Genomic DNA, 21,855 nt, shown 5'->3' with positions numbered 1-21,855 from the left:
TTCAACAGGGGCATCCAAAAAGTGTGGTTTAAAAAATGAAGATGGCAACTACAATAGTGCAAATGAAAAACACAAAACATAGGCACTTTGCACCACCATCACTATCCTAATTTTTTTAAAAAAATCATACTGCAGACATCCCAAGCTTTTTCTAAAAAAATAAAGGGATGGAAAGAACAAGAGATGTTCAAGCATAATAGACATTGCAAAGATTTATGTGATGGAAGATTGGGCATTGTGTTGATTAAACTACTTATGATCGCACTGGTATGAAAATCAGCAGAACATTTTTATAGGAACATCTGAGAGCAAGTTGAGGTTAGAGATACACAAAGAGTGACCCTTAATATACAAAGTGTCACCTCTTTCTGACCTACACAGAGATTCCGATTTCAGTTCAGATTAATAGAGTTGGAAGGAACCTTGTAGGTCACCTAGTAGTCCAAACCCTTGTTCAAGCAGGAGAGCCTACACCATTTCTGACAGATGGTAGTCCAGTCTCTTCTTGAAAGCCTCCAGGGATGAAGCTCCCACAACTTCTGAAGGCAACTTCTGTTCCATGGGTTGATTGTTGTCACTGTCAGGTCATTTCTCTTTATTGCCAGGTTGAATGTCTCCTTGTTCAGTTTCCATCCATTATTCCTTGTCTGGCCTTCAGGTGTCTTGGAAAATAACTTGACCCCGCTCCTCTCTGTGGCAGCCCCTCAAATATTGGAACACTGCCATCATGTCTCCCCTGGCCCTTCTCTTCCCTAGACTAGATCTTCAGCTTTCACAGCAAATAAACAGACACTGTCATGGCAGAGGATGCATGGATGTGGTGAGTTAAGAAGTTGGCAAACAAGATATGTTTCAGAAGTAGAAGACTTAATATTGAAAAAGGGCTCCCTGATTCTGAGATGATAAGATGAAGGAATGTTTGGCGGTTGCTCAGAGTATCTGCTACAACAGTCACGTTACATGGTTGGTCCAGTTAGTTATTACCTTGGGGGATGGGAATGTCCTCATTTTGCACAGGATCAGAGAGGGCCAAATGGGAACCATTCTGACATCCTCAACAATCTATGGCAGGGATTTCCAATCTTGGCCACTTTAAGCCTGGAGGACTTCAACTCTCAGAATTCCCCAGCCAGCTTTGCTGGGAGTTGAAGTCCACCAGGCTTAAAGTGGCCAAGATTGGAGGCTTCTGATGTATGGTTATACAAATGATGAACTTTTAAAGATTCCAAAACTTGTAGAATATAATTGTATTAGCAGATCAGTCCGGAGGTGATAGAATAGCTTTGTTCCAAGGTCATCAGCCCTTCCTCTAAAATATTGACAAAATTAGTAAGGTATGGACATTCCAAAATCTAGGCATAAATGTGCAATTGGACTGAAAATCATTTTTTTCATAACTTGCTAAAATTATCGAACAACATACTTTAAAAAAAGATAGTAACACATTCAGAAGCACTATAGTTTCCATCTGCTGCTACATATCGAGTTGTAGATGTCTTCTGTCAAGGGTACATATGTCTTCTCTTTATCATCCCCAAAATATAAGGCATCCTTGACAACTGCCGGATTGAAGCCTTCTTGTGCTAACTGCACCTTCCGGTATTTAAATGTTCCCGTGACCTCAAGAGCATCCTATTAAAACAAGAAGAAACAGCAAAGCCATGCTAAGTTGCGTAAAAGTCTTTAAAAATAATTATTCTTCCTTTGTAAACATAAGGATTTTTGTTTCTCCGTTATGCAAGTAATTAAATAATAACCCATCATTAGACTATAATCCCAGGAGTGTTGCGGTGGCCGAGAGGTGGAGCTCTTGCCTCACAATCAGGAGGCTGTGAGTTCGATCCTAGGTAAAGGCAGATATTTCTCTCTCTGGGACAATGAGAATATATCTGCTGAACAAAACTCCGTATTTGGGACAGGAAAGGCATCTGGCCACTAAAACACTCCCATAAGGGATTATGGGATCGTTAAATGAAGCTGATTAGAGTACAATCCCGAGGCCAAAGCTCAACAAAAGGCTATTCTTGACAGATTTAACATCTGAAAAGGACTCTTGGGAAGCCTCCTTGAACATGGCACCCTTCAGACATGCTGGAAGTTGAACTATCTAGCACAGTATCTAGCACATCCTCATCAGCTTCAACATGGGTGGATTTCAATGCCCAGAATCCTCCAGCCAGCATCCTGGCTGGAGCATTCTGGAAGTTGAAGTCCATACCACTTCAAGTTGTTGAGGTGGAGAAAGGCTGGTCTAGCATGGCTGCTGGGAATTCAGAGGATTGATCCCAGGACACCTGGGGGAATCATTGGCCACCAGTGATTAGCTGTTGTAAACATCAGATGGTCACCAAGTGAATTGGTTGTAAGTTGAGGACCACCTTTATTACAGCACAATGGGGGATGTGCAAGTTCTGAGATCTTTCAAACAATGTGATGCAACACCATCCGTGAAAATTATGGCTTTCATTCTCTAATGCACTTCCTATCCAATTGAGAAATGGGTAGAGATGGAAGACGACCTACCTGTATCCTCACAAAATAAGGTCTGGAGTAAAGAGGCAAGTAATCTGTCACATGTTTGTAGAGAATCTCCCCATTAAATTCACAACCATCTGCTAGGCGTATGGATGCCATGCCTATTCGGCCTTCGTGACCTACAAGAGAATTGCCATTCATATTGACTTTTCTCAACTTTTCTTTCACTCTTACGAAACTCAATTTTTTGGGTATTTGTATTAACTTTAATGGGTTTTTTTTCAAAATCAAAGAGGAAATTTTAGGCAAATGGACCAGAAAACAAGAATCTTCTCAGGGATGTTCATAGAATAGAGTTTTAAAAAAGTCAAGATATCCATAATGATACAATTGCAATTCTGTCTGGCCCTCTTCCCTCCCTCTTTTTCCTTCCTTCCTCCTTTCCTTCCTTCCTTTCCTCTTTTTCTTTCCTTCCTTCCTTCCTTCCTCCCTCCCTCCCTCCCTCCTTTCCTTCCTTCCTTCCTTCCTTCCTTCCTTCCTTCCTTCCTTCCTTCCTTCCTTCCTTCCTTCCTTCCTTTCCTCCCTCCCTCCATTCTCCTCCTCTTCCTTCTTCCCTCCCTCCTTTCCTTCCTTCCCACCTCTCTTTTCCCTCCCTCCCTCCCTCCTTTCCTCTACCCCTGGAAGACACGCTATCTTTGCTCCATACCTGGCACAGATACACCATACACATTCACCTCTTGAATAAAGTTGATCAGTCCTAAAATATCGGCAACTTCTGTTGTGGCCACATTTTCTCCTTTCCATCTAAGGGAACAGAATTCATTTTAAAAAGCACAGAGTACAGCGACACTATTGTCATAAATGAGTCCCAAGTGCCTGCTAGAGGGGGAAACTCAAATCTAAGAATTGTATCGGGGGACCAGGGTGGAAGAAGGCTATCAATCCAGGGCTGATCAATCAATCATGGTTTGGAGTCAATGAACTATCCAGAAGATGCAACTCAATTGTGAAAGGTTCGTTCTACCTTGGAGAGCAGCTTCAAAGGACGCTATTGCTAAGGAGTCTAGTCGAAACCAGAGTTTTGGAGTCCCGTCACAGGTTGCTGCCATGTGCCCTATTAATGTTTAGCCTACAACATAATATCTTAGACCATTTGACTACAAATTCATAGTTTTCTTTCAGCGTGCTGGAATTGACTGACGGACTCCTTAAATATTAAACTACAGTTTCAATGCTGAAACAGATCTGCCACATTTCAAAATATAATGAACTATCTATACTTATTTCCTGCTGACAGGAAGACAAAAGAGAGAGAGGGAGAGAGGGAGGGAGAGAGGGAGGAGAGGGAGGGGGAGAGAGCGGGAGGGAGGGAGAGAGCGGGAGGGAGGGAGAGAGGGGGAGAGGGAGGGGAGAGAGAGGGGAGAGGGAGGGAGAGAGGGGGAGAGGGAGGGGAGAGAGAGGGGAGAGAGAGGGAGAGAGGGGAGAGGGAGGGGGAGAAAGAGGGAGGGAGAGGGAGGGAGGGAGAGAGAGGGGGAGAGAGAGGGAGGGAGGGGAGAGGGAGGGAGAGCGGAGGGAGGGAGAGGGGGAGAGGGAGGGGGAGAGAGAGGGGGAGAGAGAGGGAGGGAGAGAGAAGGGGAGAGGGAGGGAGAGAGCAGGAGGGAGGAGAGAGGGGGACAGGGAGGAGGAGAGAGAGGAGGGAGAGAGAGATGGGAGGGAATGGGAGAGGGACGGAAGAGGAAGAGAGGGAGAGAGGGGGGAGAGGGAGGGAGAGAGCGGGAGGGAGAGAGAGGGGTTGAGGGAGGGAGAGTGGGGATGGAGGGAAGGAGAGGGGGGAGAGAGGGAGAGAGAGGGAGGAAGAAAGAGAGGGAGGGAGAGAGAGTCACAGAGAGAGACAGACAGAGAAACAAACCGGAATGTATCTCCAACTCGATCATGGAAATAAATAAAGTTGTCACGATCAACCATTAAAAGGTCTCCGCTGTTGAAGTACACATCACCATTCTGAAAAACATTTCTCAGCTTCTTCTTTTCTGTCAGGCTCTTTGATCCTGCATAACCGCTAAATGGAGTCAACGGGGTGATTTTGCAAACTAACAGTCCCACTTCACCTAGGAGGAACACAAAACTCAAACAAAATGATATAGAAAGTCTGCTGGAGAGTAACACCGACTGCCTGAATGCATTGTAGACCCCCCTGCAAAAGTTCTGTAATTGACAAAAGCATGGAAACAACAACGAATATCTCACATCTGTCTATTTTAATACCAAAGCAAACTTTTTCTTCCCGCCCCCAAAGTTAACATATTCCATGTGGCAACTCCCAAAATTCCTCAACCAGCTGGCTGGGGAATTATGGGAGTTGAAATCTACAAAAATTTGCCAAGTTTGGAGACCCCTATCTTAGATCTAAGTTCTTACCTCGTGTAAGTATTTTTGGCTGGTTGTAACATGAACAGTTTGCTCCAAACTCCACAGAAATTGACAGGAAGGTTTCTATTATATAAGACTATAAATGATGGTACCAATCCATTACTGAGCCCTGAACTACAGAACTCCTTTTGTTGTATATTTCTAACGATGTTTTTGATTTTTAAAGTCTGGATATTTAAGCAATAGTCTCTATTTTCCCAGGTTTTTCAAATGGGCTATAGAGCATTGATTCTTCCTAAAAGCATAAAGACAATTCGAAGCATGTTATCTGGTGCTGAATTTTAATGGCAATTAAAGATATCAAAACATACCTTTAGGAACTTTTATGCAATAGCCATTTTCATCTCTGACAGGTTCATCTTTGTCCACATCATACTTAATGAGCTCGTATTGTACTATTTTCTAAGGAAAGCATAAGATCACATTAGGGGTTTAAAACAGAGATTCCAATGCTTTTTTTGAACATATGCAGTCCCTCCAGATAGGTTTAAGTGCTGCAACCTTTTTTTAAAAAAATTGCCATTTAAGAAATAGGGCCAATATGTGCAGCATTAATACATGTGAATCCATTTTCATTTCATATAGACAGATTATATACAACGGAAATGTGATGCCGAGAAAATCTTCTTCCCTCTTTAAGTATTATTGCCAATTCCGCTTGCTATAAAGATAAGGAACTGAAACAATTATTGCTTTGACATGCTGTTTTGAGATACAATTTTGGTTTAGTTTATTATACAAATGGAATCAATGAATAAAGCAGGTTTTTTTTTTAAAGAAGGCAAATAAACTAGTTTAACTGCAATTTATTATTGTCTTGCTGCAGGGATGCATGGTTTGATAGTGGCCTTCAGGATTATCCTTGGTTTGTTGTTGTCCAATCCTCTAACCAATTTAGAAATGTTGCACATATACTTCTAAAATGAACTAGAAAATGTCCAACAGGCTATGGATACTTAGTTTTGGCTCGTTAATCCTCAACAGGTAAGGAACTGGGTTTGGATTCCCATAATCATGGGGAAATATGACACAGGGTCAACTCAAGCTAATTTGAAATGTTAGGAGGGCATAAACAACTTAGATATTTAATTTATTTGTTAACTGGTTGCTTGAAAGTTTCCATATATGAAAAATTGGGAATGAAAAACTAGTTTTAACCTCAGTGTTCAGCTGGGGCTGAGATCCTCAAATAAAATAAAATAAATAAATAAATAAATAAATAAAAGAAAAGAAACAGGAAGAGCAAAAAGAAGAGCATTTTTTTCTTTCTCCAATTCAGCAAGGAAATTGAACTTCACCTCTCTGTCCTATCCTTCCTTGATACATAAACTTATATGTACTTGATGCATAAGACAGCTCATAGAACTGAGGGAAACATATAGGTTCTTCAGTGCTCCAAATCAAAATGCCCCCCAATGTATACCTTTTATCTGAATTATTCTATAAAGAGTTCATCCCCTTCTTCAGTTTTTGATTTAATTGTGGATGTATAATTGAGACCTATTTACAATAATTACATTTTTAGGAAAGCCCCATGCAAATTAGTTTTCAAAGGAGGTTCAGGGTAGACCACTGATGGATAGTAGGAAAAAAAAAAACCCAATTGGCAAATACAAATTAAAAGGATACACATCTTTACTTTTTCATACCTTGTGGAAGTAATTCAATCTTCCCACAGCTCCGATTTTTCCACTGTAATTAGCAAATCCAACATTGGCTTCGGTGGCCGCATAAAACTCAAAAATGCGCATGTCTCCAAATCTCCTGATGAATTCCCTCCAAATATCAGCCCGTAAGCCATTTCCCACCGCAAGTCTTACCATGTGGTTCTGGTCGTTGTCTTTCTACAAAGAGACAGATCACAATTTCAGAAGAGTGTCAAAGGTTTCTTGGTAGAGAACAAATAAACTGGTTTCAGTCTCATAGTTACAGAAGCATTCTACACTGATTTACCAGAAGGAACAAACCTTTATTTAGGAAGAGAATATGTTGTCCTGTTGAAGCTAGCCCAATATTTCTCAAGCTGTGTGACTAATTCCAGATGTCTTGAGTTCTACCCCCAGAATTCTCAGCAGTGACCAAGGTAAGAATAGCTAAGAGTTGTTGGAATTGATCTCAGCTCATTTAGAACTACCAATAAAGGAGAAAATTTGTAGCTCTGGGTTGACGTGAGGGCTCCTTGGGGCTCTTTAAGCTTGCTTGTTTTCTTTCAGATGTTTCATGACACAAATGAGGTGACATCAGGGCTGGGATTCTACCAGTTCACACCTATTCACTAGAACCGGTTGTTAACATTCTAAGCAGTTCTGGAGAACCGGTTGTTAGAAGAAATTACTGGCCTAATCCTGTAAGGAAGGCAGGAAGGAAACATTCTGGTGTTGCTTACAGAAACTGCCTCTCTTGTTAACCCTTATTACATTCTGGGCAGGACTAGACTTCCTGTCTCAGGAACATCTCTGGAGTCTTTTCCCCTCCTTTGCTAGTACTTTGCTTGTGTGGAGTGACCATTCAAAGTTACAATGGCACTGAAAAAAGTGACTTATGACCATTTTTCACACTTACGACTGTTGCAGCATCCCCACAGTCATGAGAGGCCGGGAGAGGAGATGCGTGCCTTGATGTGAGTGATGTTGAGTTGGCCATGGCCAGTCAATAACATGACCACCAAGCCACGTCTACCCAGTCACATGACCACCAAGCCACACCCACCAACTAAGCCATGCCCACAGAACCAGTTGTTAAAAAATTTGAATCTCATCCCTGGGTGACATCATCAGTGCTAATAAGGAGTCCTTACTCCTCAAATGTCAACAAATAAATGCTCAAATCTCAACAAATAAATGCTCTGTCTTACATATTGGCAAAAAAAATCAGAAAATAAAATACAAGCTAAATAGTCAAGATCTTGTTGATGATCCAAGCTCTGTAAAGGACCTTGGAATACTCACCTCTAATGAACTAAGTGCTACAGTCCACTGTAACTACATAGCCAAAAAGGCATTAAGAGTTGTTAACCTAATTCTACGTAGCTTCTTTTCTGGTAATATCACACTACTAACTAGAGCATACAAAACATTTGCTAGACCTATACTTGAATACAGCTCATCTGTCTGGAACCCATATCATGTATCTGATATTAACACAGTTGAGAAAGTCCAGAACTCTCTCTCTTTCTTTCATCTGAAAGTTGTCAACGTGGGGAAACAGTAAACTAGACAAAAAAGAATAACTTGATAATCTATACAGCCAAAGTAGATGATTGTACATTGAATATTATCCATACATCTAATTCAATCTATCTTCTAACGATCTGGATGAATGCATGCAAAATGGTTGAGCTAGAAGTGCATCTTCTTTCTATGCCACCAGGAAAAAGCTTTAACGCCATCTGTGCAGCCGCAAAGCTCGGAGCAAAGCACACGTCACTAAATGTGCATTAAAGTGTTGAGTATAAGCACCTGGGAACTCTTGTATCTTTACGGGTTCCATGACACTTTTCTTACACACCATTGAGAGTTTGAAAATTGTGTCTAGTTTTAGTTAATTTAGTTTACCCAAACAAGTAAAAGTGGCTAATTCTAAATAACCTGGTATATTTTTAAGAGATGAATCTTTTGGTTTGCTTGACATTTTTTTTCCTTCTTAGCTTTCTTTCGCTCCCTTCTTTTCTCTGATTGTGAACCTCTGAGATCAATTTTTCCACCTAGTAAAGTTTCCCTCTAGGGGAAACAGACTATTATCAACCTCCGGATCTGCTATTTGTCCTTTTGTTTCTCATTAATCCTTTTGGGTGTTAAGAGAAAAATAAAAGCAGCTGCCATTAAAACCGGCTGTGTATATAACCACAAAAGAAACACACTGCAAAATTATGCCAGGGAGAGAGAAAATACGGATTGAAATGGCTTAGATTTGTTGCTGCAAATAACCATCTGTGCAACATATATTGTTCACTTATGTGTAACTCTGCCCTGAGGAATTCATATCCATTTATTCAGATGTGGCAAGCAATTACTACTATGTTGCATACAATAGTAGTACGCATGAATACTTCTGAAGGTGCAAAAAAAAATTCCTGTTTTTCCTGTTACTATAATAGAAATTGAGCAATATGCCTCCCGGTTTAATTGCCAGATAACAAAATCTTTAGTGGTACAGATTTTTAACACCTGTAGGCTAAGCACCTTCCACCATTCAATGTCTCCTTGGATCATATTATCCCATTATTATCACAAATATGTGTTATTCAGTCTTGTGAGCACTTCCTTGATTTATGCAACTATTGTACTTTTAACAATATGCTGGACAAAACTTTGTTAAATCTTCAGTATTGGGGTCCCTTTGGCCAAAAGAGCAGTCTATTGATCTTATACTAGCTGGATACCTGTGCTTCGCTACAAAACGATGTGGCTGGGCTTAGTTTTTGGGGAGGAAAATAAGGGGGAAAAAAATCTGTCTCTGCCTACCAGCATCCATTGATATTCATCTGGCTAGTGTCCTGTCAGTGTGGGAGAGAGTTGAGGGCTGTTTGGAAACTGAAACAGTATTTTCTGTATGAGCAAGAAGGAGACAGCAAGGAGCCTAGGTAGGCTTAGCTTAACTGTTCGGTACTAAAGCTGCTTGGTGCTGTGTAACTAAAACTGAAACTCCTCTCCTCTGCTTGTGTTTTGCATTTGGAACAGATTTCTTTTCAGGTGGGGAGGGGGAGTAGAACTCCTTAGCATCAGAGTGTGTTAATAATAATAATATCCGAAATACTAATGCTCTGATGGTCATTTGGAAAAATCCTTTCTTAGTGAGCACCTAGAAGCCAAGAGGAACATTTGTGCCAAATTTCAAGTTTGTAGGCTTTACGGTTCTAGAGATTTTGTGATGATGCGTGAGTGAGTTTTCTAGAAAGTAAAAGGAGGGGGAAAATAATTTCAGACTTGCAATTTGGTTTCTGATCCACTCGGAAAATTGCTCTGTTAATGTAAACTTGTACTAAATGTAATGTTAACCCTCGCAGTTTGCACTTCTTGTCTAGATTATCTCAAGGAGCCAACAAATGCCATGCTATCTGGCTTGAAATCAGACAATTAAAGCCTAATTAGAAAAAAATCAAGTTTTAGTGATCAAGGGAAATTATTTGTTTGGCTTGCTGTCTTCATGGAAAAAAATCTTTCAGACACTTTCTCCCCAGTCATTATGTGGCTTTATGCCTTCTTTAAAATCAAACAAACACCTCCAAAGATTCTTCTACAATCTCTCAGATTGTTTCATAAACCATTTGTTTCTGTTTGGTTTGTAGATGAGGGGGTTAGAGCCGATATAAATATTTAGAAATGTAAATTTCCACTCTTTATCTTTACAGAAATAAACTTCTATTCATTTGGAATTAACAGCTTCTCCCAATTGTCTTGAGCTGAGTGAATTCTTTGCTTTTAATTCTTTGCTTTTAGTTGGAACAGTTGTACTTATAGGGCAAGGTCACACTCCTTTCATTCCAGCTAGCAAAAAAAGAAAGAAAGAAAATGGATTGATGTTTATTGATTGAACATCATCAAACATCAAAAAACCAGGGAGCTGGCAAAAAGCAGGGAGAGGCATGAACCACAAGGAAGAGTTTAAAAAGGAAGAGAACTCACTATTTATAACCTCCGTATTATCTAGCTGTCTACATCAAAAGACACACAACTTTCTAAAGCCGCTAAAAGCAATATTGAAGGTAATTAGTATGCACTGTCCCATAGGGAGTGCCCTTTGGATATTCCACTCTTAACCCTTTTACGCATATAATAATATCAGAAGAGAGATGGAAAGTAGGACACCAGAGACCTTCCTTTATAGCAGAGAATATTCATAGTTCCAGACTGAACTGTGGGGTCCTTGATGCTCTCTGAGCTTGGTTGTTTTCTTGCAGACGTTTCACAATCAAACTAGGTAATGAAGTGCTTTGATAATGTTACCTAGTTTGGTGATGAAATGTCTGCAAGAAAACAACCAAGCTCAGAGACCACCAAAGACTGCACTTTCCTCTATTCTGCATGTTGAAGTAATCCATTTGGTGAACGGGGATGATGAATCCAAAAGCGATAAGAGGAAAGAGGTCAAAGAAGGATTACCTTGGGCACATGGCATAAATAACGAAGCACCTCTCCAATGTACTGTATGACGGTCACCTTATATTTCCTACAATCATCCCAAAACTGAGAAGCAGAGAATTTTGAGCGTAATACTAGGGTGGCACCTGGGAATGAAGGGAAAAATGGGAAATAGATTACGCATCTATCCACACATTTAACATGTTCTCAGTCCTACTGCTGAAGAAAAGTAGTCTATCCATCACCTTCTTAGTTGTCTATTTGGGTAGATACCTCCAAGGATGATAGAAGACAATGAACATCTTCTACAGTTTGTATTCAACTCAATATCCGTTGAGCAATTCTATCCTGTTGTAGAACAAGAGTCTGCAGCAATGGTGCTCATGGTTGCTGAGGGATACTACTACGTGATTAAACACATCCAGGCTTTGAATACAGAATCTAAGAGGCAAAACTCTGTGCGGAGAGACAAACGATGACCAGCTCTAACCATTGGGTAAGTTTGGGGCACGAAGGCAATGGATCTCAAAATTTTTGACAGAAGAACTTCAGAGATATGAAACAATGGTGGTCTACATGGAAAGATAGTAATTACCCTACAAAGAGTAATAGCTAAGGGGGTATACGGGTAAGTCCTTGACTTATGACCACAATTGAGCCTAAAATTTCCACTGCTGAGCAAGATAGTTGTTGAGTTTTCCATCCTTTTATGACCTTTCAGTATTTCTTAGATTTTAGACTGTAGAATTTATAGGGAAAATTAACAGGGAGGTAAAACGAGGAGCAGGTTGACAACTTCCTTCCTTTTTGAGTAAAAATCGGTGCCAAGAGGCAAATTGGATCATATCTAACTCACAATGAAATAGTTTCATATAATTCATTAAAAATCTTCCTAGAAGATTCTAGATTCATCCAGCGCTTGTTCCTAGAAACAGATAGATAAAAGTAGAATACCTTTTGAATGCTTTTCCACAATGTGTTTAAGACTATGTGATTGTCAAGAGAGATCTTCCTGATTTAAAACATATTTTTTAAAAATTTCATTTAGGCTTCTTACCTTGCATGATGCAACCATTTACTCCAAGCAAGAGGGCAGAGCTGTGATATAATGGCAAAGTGGTATAAATAACGTCCTCTGAAGTGACACCGCTCAGTGTGATCAAACCACAAGCTAATAATATACGGAGATGAGTAATCATTGCTGCTTTGGGGAGACCTATGTGAAAAAAAGGTTAGTTGACTTCCCAAACAGATTCTTTCCTTTAGAGAGTCATACAGTAGCATCTGTACTATGTCATGCATCTGCAATATTTATCATTTAATTTGGGGATGGTTTGACTCGTCTGTTGTATATCTTCTTTGTATGTATATTTTTGAAATAATCTTTATACATGAAAAAGCATTTTACCATTTGAAAGGAGCTATTCTAATCTAAAAAGTTAGCAAGTCTGAGAGAAATCCTCTCTCCCTCTCTCTCCCTCCCTCCCCCCACTCCAATCTATCAATCTACAATCTCTTTATCTCTCCAGCTAGCTAGCTATTTCTAGTATCTACCTTTATATCTTTCATTCTATCTATATATATATTGTCTCTCTAGGTAACTCTAAAAGTCTACGACTGTCTGTCTGTCTGTCTGTCCGTCCGTCCATCCATCCATCCATCCATCCATCCATCCATCTATCTATCATCTATCTATCTATCTATCTATCTATCTATCTATCTATCTATCTATCTATCTATCTCTATCATAACCATTCATCCAATCTTCAGTATTTCTGTACTTTCTCAAGTACACATGAATTTATCTGGGAGTATTTAACTTGTTGGATTCAATGTTCAAAATGTGTCAAGAGTTGTCTTGCAAGTCCTGCTTCTCAGCTAAGATGATGTTCTCCCAAATATGTTAATTATCTTCCATCATCAACAAGGAGCCAATTTAGTGACTTTTCTTTTATTCTACCTGTAGTTCCAGAGGTATAAATGTACATGGCGGGGCTTTTGAAAGTGACATCTGATCTCCAAGACACTGGGACAGATTCATCTGAAGCAGCATCTGTCTTGTCCAGGAAGCTGTCCACGCCTTCAGTGTCAGATGTTCTACTTAAGAAATAAACAAGCACATTTTCTTGCTTCAGGGTGGGCAATATGTCTTCAATGGATGCTTTTAAGTCTTTGAAGAGAAGAAGAGAAGTTATCATATTAAGAAGGAAGCAGGAAGATGATTCATCCACACCTGTGCTTTCTTATTTTAGATCAAGGGTCTTCAAACTTGGCATGTTTAAGACTTGTGGACTTCCAACTCCCAGAATTTCTGAGCTAACATGAATGGAGGGGGAATTCTGGGAGTTGAGGTCCACAAGTCTTAAAGCTGTCAAGTTTGAAGATGATTGTCCCAAAGGTGCTTTTTCAAGAGGCAACTAGACTTTCTGGTTTTTCTTTGAAGACATTTAGCTTCTCATCCAAAAAGCTTCTTCAGCTCCTGTCATCAGCACCTCTGGGACAACCATGACCTGGATGATTGAGAGTCTCCACAGACATTTAGATGGTCCTGTCATCAAAAGTGCTGCCTGGATTGACGGATCACTGGAAGACATTTTGGAGGGTTTTGTGGAGGATTTAGCTTTGCAATGTGTGAATTCAGCTATTTGGCTGAAAATGTGGCATATAGCTTAGCACCCAATTGTAAGCCTAGCCAACTGTGGTTTATTCAGTCATGCATGGTTAATGGCATGAACTTCCCAAGGATAATTACTAATAATCCTTTCTTTACTTTTAATTTTTTAAATTAAGTTTCTGCAAAGGGTAAAATACAAAAGAGGCAAAAAAAGAAGTGATTAGGAAAAAGTGATGTTAAAAGGAGCAATATCAGGAGTATAAATCGAATAGAAAGAAAGAAAGAATAGAAAGAAAGAAAAAAGAGAAAGAGAAAATAGAAGAATAACTGCTAACTTTCTTTGGTGCAGATACAGGTATAAAATATATTAACCTCTTAATCTAAAATCAATAATAAGACACAGTATTTCTGTATTCATAAATAATTTCTAATTGTCAAATCTCAAAATTAAATTTTCATTTCTTTTGGTCTATAACAAGAAGTCCAACAGTAGTTTGTCTTAGTCTGACAGTGAGAACAATCTACCCATGGAACAGAAGTTGCCTTCAGAATTGTGGGAGCTTCATCACTGGTCTTTCAAGAAGAGACTGGACTGCCTTCTGTCAGAAATGGTATAGGCAGGGTCTCCTGCTTGGGTGGGTGGGTGGGGTTGGATTAGATGACCTACTAGGTCCTTTCCAACTCTGTTAATCTGGTAATCTTTCCTTCCGTGTCCTTACCACTTTTTAGAGAGGGACAATTGAGAGCATCCTGTCATATTGCATTACTATCTGGTTTGGAAGCATTACTGCTTCAGACAGGAAAGTGATGCAGAGAGTGGTGAGGATGGCAGAAAAGATCATTGATCGTTCATTTCCTTCTATCCAGGACCTGGCACATAAGTGATGCTTGAGCAGTGTAACATTGTTATATATGTTTGGTGCAGGTATATATTTATGTACATGTATAACATGTGTATATGTGTGTTATATATGTGTTTGGGTAGATATATATACTTTCTTTCTTTTTTTTGAACAAATTTTATTAAGTTTCAAAGACAATACACAAACAAAAAAAACATAAAAACATAAAACATCTTTTCTGAAAGCTGCTTGTTCCCGGGTTACATCTCTTCATACAGACACAAATTCAAATTCATGTTCATTTTATATACCATTCCATATCTTATTACCATTTTCCATTTTCTATATAGCTTCTCACCTCGTTTAACTTTCTTAGTTTTATTTTATTTATCTCATCTCAGTTTAGATCATTATACTTATTATTCTTTGTCTGTTCTGTTTCCAGCTATCTATTTATCTTTTCTCTTTAAACGAAATTTCTCCTGTACACTAATTGGAGTGTGACGCCTTAACTCTTTCCCCTAAATTTATAACACTTAATATAGTACATAACTTCCATTGGGATTCTGTTTAATACATTCTAAAGTTACACACTATATTTAAAAAAAAGGAAAAATTTATAAATATGTAATATAATTAAAACAACTATCCATGCCAATTCAAATCTATCATTAATATTAATATTCATTTAAATCTTAAACATTTTACACATTATTTTTCAATTGAATATCATACTTTTATGGGAACATATACTTTCCAGTTATTTCCCCCCCACTTCACATCACTTATATTTTAAATCATTGTATCATTAAAATGTTCCCATTTCCTCCTACTTCAATTTTTATTTATTTCATTGCCTTCCTTTTATTCACAAAAATTTCACTAAGTTACACTGAATATTTTATCCCATTTTTTAATCACATGTTGTTTCCAATTTTCTAACATTATTTCTAAGTACAAATATAACAATACAATCTTATGTACCTTTGCAGAATCCTTTTTTCAATTAAATTTTACCCATTATCTCTAAATGAAACTTGTTTCTTTACATCTTGCTCCACACCATTGAAGCTTCTCATCCCTTCCTTCCTCCCTTGCTTCTTCTTCTCCCTGCCCTTTTTACCCCCTTGTCTCTCCACCTCCCTTTTCTTCTTCTGCATTCCCCCTTTCTGTTGTTTTCTAACATTGTATCCACTTTTCACCTTATTTTTCTCTTTTTTGGTTGTTTTTTTAAATCTTAAAGTCCCCCTTTTCTTTTCTTCCTTCTCCCTTTCTTCCCCAAACAAAGTTACTTGTTCATCAAAGATGGCTTCTTCTTTATCCCAATCATCTTGTTGCACAGTCAGTTTCTCATAGGTGCAAATCGCCATTTCTAAAAATTGAAAAAGAGTGCCAAGAGAGTCTTTCCCTTCTTGTTCTTCTTCTGTGTATTTTTTGAATTCAATTTTCAATTCATCCACAAGTGATGCCATTGTAAAAAGAAATTTTTTCCCCAAAACAACCACCTAGGTGTTTTTAGTCCTTCAAAGATAATTTCCGAAAGTCCCAAAGTCACCAAACAATCCAAATAAGCTGTTTCTTTTAGCACTTTCTTCTTTCTTCACTTTCTCTTTCTGGGGTTATTGTTTAGTTATAAAGTTCCAGTTAAAATGTATCTTTTAGAAGTCTTGTTAGTATTTAATGATCTAGGCAATCTCCTCCTTACTTCCAAATCCTGCTCCAATTCTTTTCCTCTCCTTTCCCACCTACAGCAAACATTTTTTTTAAATGTTCAGAAATCCTTATTATCCCTTTAGCATTTAATTATCCAGTTTACCTATTGATGCCAAAGCGGTTTTTTCCAATTTCTCATGCATTTCTGTTCACTATCAACATTAGGAAGGACAGTGAAAAAAAAGAACTTTCCCTTTTAATTTCCATTTGCCGCTTGTAAATCTCTGGGAACGATGTATCTTTCGCAAATTTTAAGTTCCAGGGTACCTTCGTTGTTGCTTTGTCCCAGTCAGCAAAAAAACTTTCACTTCTTCTTAACTCCTCCTGCACTTTCTTTTCCGGCTGAGCGCTTCTTTGTGGTGGCCATTTCTGACTGCCGCTCTACCGCCTTCAGAAAAGGGGGTTTAGCCGGCTAGGGAAGAGAGGTGCGATTTCTCTCGACCCTGCCAGATCCCCCCTAATCTTCACCACCTTCTACGGAGGTGGCTAGCCCTGAAGCCAGGTGGCTCAGGGCACTCCAGCGGCGAGCGCAGGCAGAAACTACGCATGATCGTGGATTCCTGCCTGCCCCGAAGCGCTGCAAACCGGAACTCAGGGTAGATATGTATACTTTCTCTTGACGAACAAGCAACAGAATTTCATTTTGAATGTGGGCCGGTGTGCTCACAGTAAAAAAAAATGACAATAAACTTATCTTATTTTGACAATACATTTGGAGCAGTATTAGCCATTGACATTGTGTAACGCCTTGTCTTCATTGTACTGAAAGGGCCCTTGTGTGCCAGTTCATTCTGGAGAGGGAGGGCTCCTTTGCTCCCTCGCCTTACCCATCTCTAAGTGAGCTAAGCTATTTCCTAGGTGAGAGTGATTCAATATCCCAGGGAATTTCTTTGTTCTTCCATGCACTGTTTTTTTTTATAGACTCCTATAATGACACGAACAAATAATTCTGCGGATTATTTCTGTGCTTCTGTTCTATGGCTCGTGAAACATTGCCAAAAGAGCCACGGTGGCATTGTTCTCTTTTTGGAAAGCTTTATCAAGAGAATAAGTCATTAATAATACCCTGCAGCTTGCGTAAATCAATCAGCATAAAGAGTTGGCAAGGCAGACGTATCATTGCTCAAATCCTGCAAGGTTCTGATTTGATGAAATATGCAGAAAAGGGCAAGTTTCACCTTGAGTGCCTTGGTGGGCTAAATCAGGGGTAATCTGCTGCCTTCCAGATTTTAGGATTACAATTCCTTTAAGCCCCAATATGATATGACCATTGGCATGAATGTTGTTGTAATAAAGTAGCTGGGAAATATCTGGTAACCGGTTACTACAAAAGAGTTGTATATGCGGTTATTCACTGCAGTCTGAGTTACCATGCAGATTGGACCCAGATGTCCAAAATAAATCTAGGGTTTATTGATTAATTCTTCTTTTCAGCCTCTAGACAGAGATATAGTAAGTTAAATTAGTGGTAAAATGGAGCTGCGTCAAATAAAGTCTTTTTTCCCCATATAACAGGACAATGGGAACATAGAAAGCTATGGTCTTATAACAGGAAAGTGATTTGATCACTTTCTTTCTTTCTTTCTTTCTTTCTTTCTTTCTTTCTTTCTTTCTTTCTTTCTTTCTTTCTTTCTTTCTTTCCTTCCTTCCTTCCTTCCTTCCTTCCTTCCTTCCTTCCTTCCTTCCTTCCTTCCTCTTCTCTCACTCTTTTTCTCTCTCTTTTTCTCTCTCTTTCTTTTCTTTCTATTAAAAATTGCAAAATGAGCTATAGACGAAAGTAAAATCTCTGAATCGAATTAGTCCTCCAAATGAACCATTGAATAATATAAGGTGCCTCCAAAAATATTCCGATGGACTCAAATACTTCTGAATGTGCTATTTCTTTCCAAGGTAATCCAGACATCTGAATCGTATCCGTTTTCAGAACCAGAAGCCTGAATCCAATTATACTGCAAATTCAGATTGAAAACCAGTGTCAGATTTTTTGCCCGATTTATACATCCTTCTAAAAGAGTCCGGTATCACTCTACGGTTTGTCAGGTAGAACTCTGAGCATTCATGTCCTTCTCAGAAACTGAACAAATGATGCACCTGGCCAAGCAATCACATTTTCTGTGCATTTTTCTTTTCCAACCTTCTGGCTTGCAGGTGAGAAGGATGCATAAAGTTCTACTCGCTTTATGCTTGCCTTTCTTGGGAATTTTAAAGGTGAGGGACAAATTCATCAAGTCTGGAAACTTCGATTCAACCTGTACTTCAAAGCGCTGGTTATCACTTTTAAAACCTGAAATGGCCTGTGGACAAATTATTACTTGGACTGCCTTCTCCCTGAGGATATATCTGCCTGTCCTGTTGGGTCACGTAGAGCGAATTCCAGGTCCCTTTTTTGTAAATGTGATCTAGCAAGAACTGGAAGGCCTGCCTTCTCTGTAACAGCCCCTGCCCTGTAGAACGACCTTCCCTTTAGATCTGGCAGCCCCCTTTCCCACCATCTTGGAAGGCTTTGAAGAGTTAGAGCTTCCCACCAGCCTTGGAGTAGTAGAGTGAGGCTGGGATCCAATAAAGGTGTAGTAAAGTATTTTCTTTGGGGGAGGAACACAAGATTTTATGTAGTGATTCCATAGTTTTTTAGTGTTTTCGTTCCTGTTTTGTGAGCCCCGTTTTTTTTCTGGATTGCGGTACAATAAGATAAGGGGCTCTATAACTCTTTTAAATACATAACGTCAATACGGTTAAATCAACGTTATCCCAGGTGTGTCTCATGACCTGCATTTACTTTGTTCCCTGTCCAACATCCCTTGGCTTAGTCTTTCTGCTTAGCTGATCCCCATGCGGAACAGAAGGGGGGAAAACTAGTTGCGTCAAGTAATGAGAAAGGAAAACTGGTGCAAATGTTCAGTGACGTAAATACAGGCATAATCTTTTGTCTTTCAGTTCAATTTAACACCTAATCTGAACTATTGGTATGGAAAATGAAGCTGCACAGATTTTAAATCAAGGAAATGGAAATTCATCAAGAAGGAGAGAAGCAACCTAGAACTAAGGAGAAATGTCCTGACACTTAGAACAATTCGTTGGTGGAATGACTTGCTTTCAGAAATTGTGGGTGCTCCAACACTGAGGATTTTCAAGAAGAGATTGGACAACCCATAGTATAGGGTCTTCTGCTTGAGCAAGTGGTTGGACTAGAAGACCTCCAAGGTCCCTTCCAACTGTGTTACTCTGTTATTCTGAAAATCCCAAGTTGGGGTGTAGATTTGGAAGTTCTCCCTTTAATACATTCCCCTTTCTATTGGAACAATTCTGGGACCACGGACAGCAAGGATGGGAGAAGGTGCCATGAAGTTCTTATTCTCTGATCCAGAAGCCTTTAAAAGCCTCGGAGAACAGGAGGCCCCCCTGACCCTCTTTCCCATCCCCCAGAATTGCGGGCGCACCAGGTCCTCTCCGGCCTTTCCCACAGCCTCAACCTCACCACGCACCTGAGGCTTGGCCGATGGAGACCCAACCCTGGAGAAGGGAAGGGACACCCGCTCCTCACCTGGGTCGGCCAGCAAGACCTTGGCCCCGCTGGCTTGGAAGCTGTGCACCAGCGACCGTCCTCGGATGTTGCAGTTGAGGCAGGCCAGGGCGCAGCCCAGCTTGGCGCAGCCCAGCCAGACCCAGAGGTAGGCGGGCTGATTGCCCAGGTAAAGGGCCACGCCGTCGCCCTGCCGGAGCCCGGCGTGCTCCCGCAGAGCCCGCGCCACCTGGTTGCTGCGCCGCTCCACCTGCTGATAGGTGTAGACCTCGTCGCGGAAGAGGAGCAGCGGCTTGTCGGGCGCCCGGCGCGCTCGCTGCCCGAACACCTCCAGCAAGGTGCGCGGAGGGCGCCGCGTCGCGCCCTGCCTGGCCCGCCGCCCCACGGCCAGCAGCTTCAAGAAGAACCACAAGTCCTGGAAGAAATAAGAGCACGCCAGCCTCCCCAGCAGCGGCAGGAGCAGCAGCCCCGCCAGCGCCGTGCAGAGGCCCGAGAGCATGACAGGTGCCCCAGACAGGTGTCCCTGCTGGCCGAGCTGGCAACAGGTGCGCCGAAGAAGCCACCGGGCGCTCGGGGGACCTGGTGGCACCCAGGAGGGGCGTGTCCAGCTCCTCGTCCCTCCCCTTCTCTCGCCCCCTCGCCCGGACGCGCAGAAAGAGGCGCGAAGTGCGCGTAACCGAGCCTCCGGAGCGCTTTCCGCGATGACTTACCTTTCCAACCAGGTTTCCACCGCGGGAAAAAGTTTCACTGCTTAATCTGTCTCCCAACTCCCCCCCCTCCGCCTTTACACAGACAGGTAAGAGTCTGGCGGCACCTGGAAGTGAGAAGGTACTGTCCTGAAAGCCGCACAGGTGTAGCTGGGGACAGGTGATGTTGGCCAGGAGATGGCTTCCCAAAGTGATTGGCCCATTGCTAAGGTGACCCAAAGGAGCATCCCCAATATGGAATGATGTTCCTGTGCTAGATGGCGTTAGACCCTTCCATTCTCCACCATCCGGTCAGAGCTGAAGAAGCTTCTTGGACGAGAAGCGAAACGTCTTCAAAGAAAAACCAGAAAGTCTAGTTGCCTCTTGAAAAGAAAAGCATTTTTGGGGAAAACCACGACCTGATGGGTGACTGAGAATCTCCATAGACAGAACAAGCTAGATGCATCTATTAGTTGCAGTAATAAACTGCAGCTTACAAACGTCAATGGTTTTTATTGAAATGGGACAATAGGAAAGTAAATTGGGCACAGAATTTAATTCCTGAAAACGATGCTTCTATTATATATGAGTTCATATTATGTCTGAAACTTACATTTCCCTTAACGTAGTCCTGACATTCTGATTTTCAGTGATATGTTAAAGAATGATAGATTTTTCACTGTTTGGGCATAAATTACACACATTTCTTATTTTATGGTTTATACTTTGCTGCTTCTTGCTGTTGATATCTATTTATTACTTGCATTTTAAAATGGTCATCAATTTTAAAAACGGTGTAAGATATTGGAATACTAAAAATTCACGCCTAACATAGTTCTTTTAAATTCTATCAGGCTTCTAAATTCACTGTTTCTTTTTTCCTTTTTTCCTTCTTTTTTCTTTTCCTTGTCAAAATATTTAATAAAATTGTAATAATATAAAATGAAAGATAGAAACATGCCCTATATAGATGTAAGCTTTTAGAGACTCTTAAGATGTCCACTAGAGGGAATATTATACCGTGAAGTCTCAGTTTCTTTAAAAAAACAACAACCTCGTTCAATAGAAATCATATTGTAATCAGCAGGTGAAAGTAGTAAAACAACCAACCAAAAGGAAGTTATTTTTTAATGGCACACACACACACACACACACACACACACACACACACCTTAAACAGATTAGGTTGCTTTTGTGTTTAATTGTTGCTATACTCATTATTATTTTTATTGAATCACGAGACTTGGAATGGAAAGGAATAAATGAATTGTGTTCATATTCCGTTTAATTTTTTTTTTTTACTGAAAGACAACTTTTTAGATTGCTCCAAGGTAAACTGAATGTTAAGGATAAGCGTGTCAATGCTTGCTAAGAAAAAAGTCTGGAGTTTGTGTTGGAAGAATTATCCTTCTGGGTTCAGTTCCAAGTGGGGGAAAAAGACACTGGAAACATGGAGGCTGTTTGGAAAGATGGTTTAATGGTGGACAGGAAGGAT

At 40.3% G+C, this 21,855-nt stretch overlaps 1 protein-coding gene across 2 annotated transcripts; it reads right to left on the bottom strand.

Annotated features, from left to right (window-relative positions):
- Positions 1–29: 29 nt before the first annotated feature.
- On the bottom strand, positions 30–20,173 carry SLC27A2 (solute carrier family 27 member 2). Of its 2 annotated transcripts, XM_026709708.2 has the most exons (10): positions 19,696–20,173; positions 12,946–13,155; positions 12,043–12,201; positions 11,007–11,131; positions 6,555–6,749; positions 5,217–5,307; positions 4,385–4,583; positions 3,182–3,279; positions 2,524–2,654; positions 30–1,632 (listed from the first exon to the last, which is right to left on the bottom strand). In XM_026709708.2, exons 1-10 carry the CDS (start codon positions 20,171–20,173, stop codon positions 1,456–1,458), a joined length of 1,863 nt encoding a protein of 620 aa, XP_026565493.1. In that variant the 3' UTR covers positions 30–1,455. The 2 variants fall into 2 exon arrangements, with proteins under 2 accessions (XP_026565493.1, XP_026565494.1); XM_026709709.2 differs by lacking the exon at positions 12,043–12,201.
- Positions 20,174–21,855: the final 1,682 nt, after the last annotated feature.

Source organism: Pseudonaja textilis, chromosome 13 (genome assembly GCF_049901715.1).
Source record: "Pseudonaja textilis isolate UNSWEBS1 chromosome 13, rPseTex1.2, whole genome shotgun sequence".
NCBI lineage: Eukaryota > Metazoa > Chordata > Lepidosauria > Squamata > Elapidae > Pseudonaja > Pseudonaja textilis.
This window is presented reverse-complemented; position numbering and strand designations above follow the sequence as displayed.

Bases quoted from the DNA above. Each gene is read 5' to 3' on its own strand.
- SLC27A2 (XM_026709708.2), bottom strand. From the start codon at position 20,173: ATGCTCTCGGGCCTCTGCACGGCGCTGGCGGGGCTGCTGCTCCTGCCG. The intron at 2,655-3,181 runs GTATGGAGCAAA...ATTCTCTTGTAG, and splicing joins GTATGGTGTATCTGTGCCAG to GTCACGAAGGCCGAATAGGC. The intron at 1,633-2,523 runs GTAGGTCGTCTT...TTGTTTTAATAG, and splicing joins CTTATTTTGTGAGGATACAG to GATGCTCTTGAGGTCACGGG.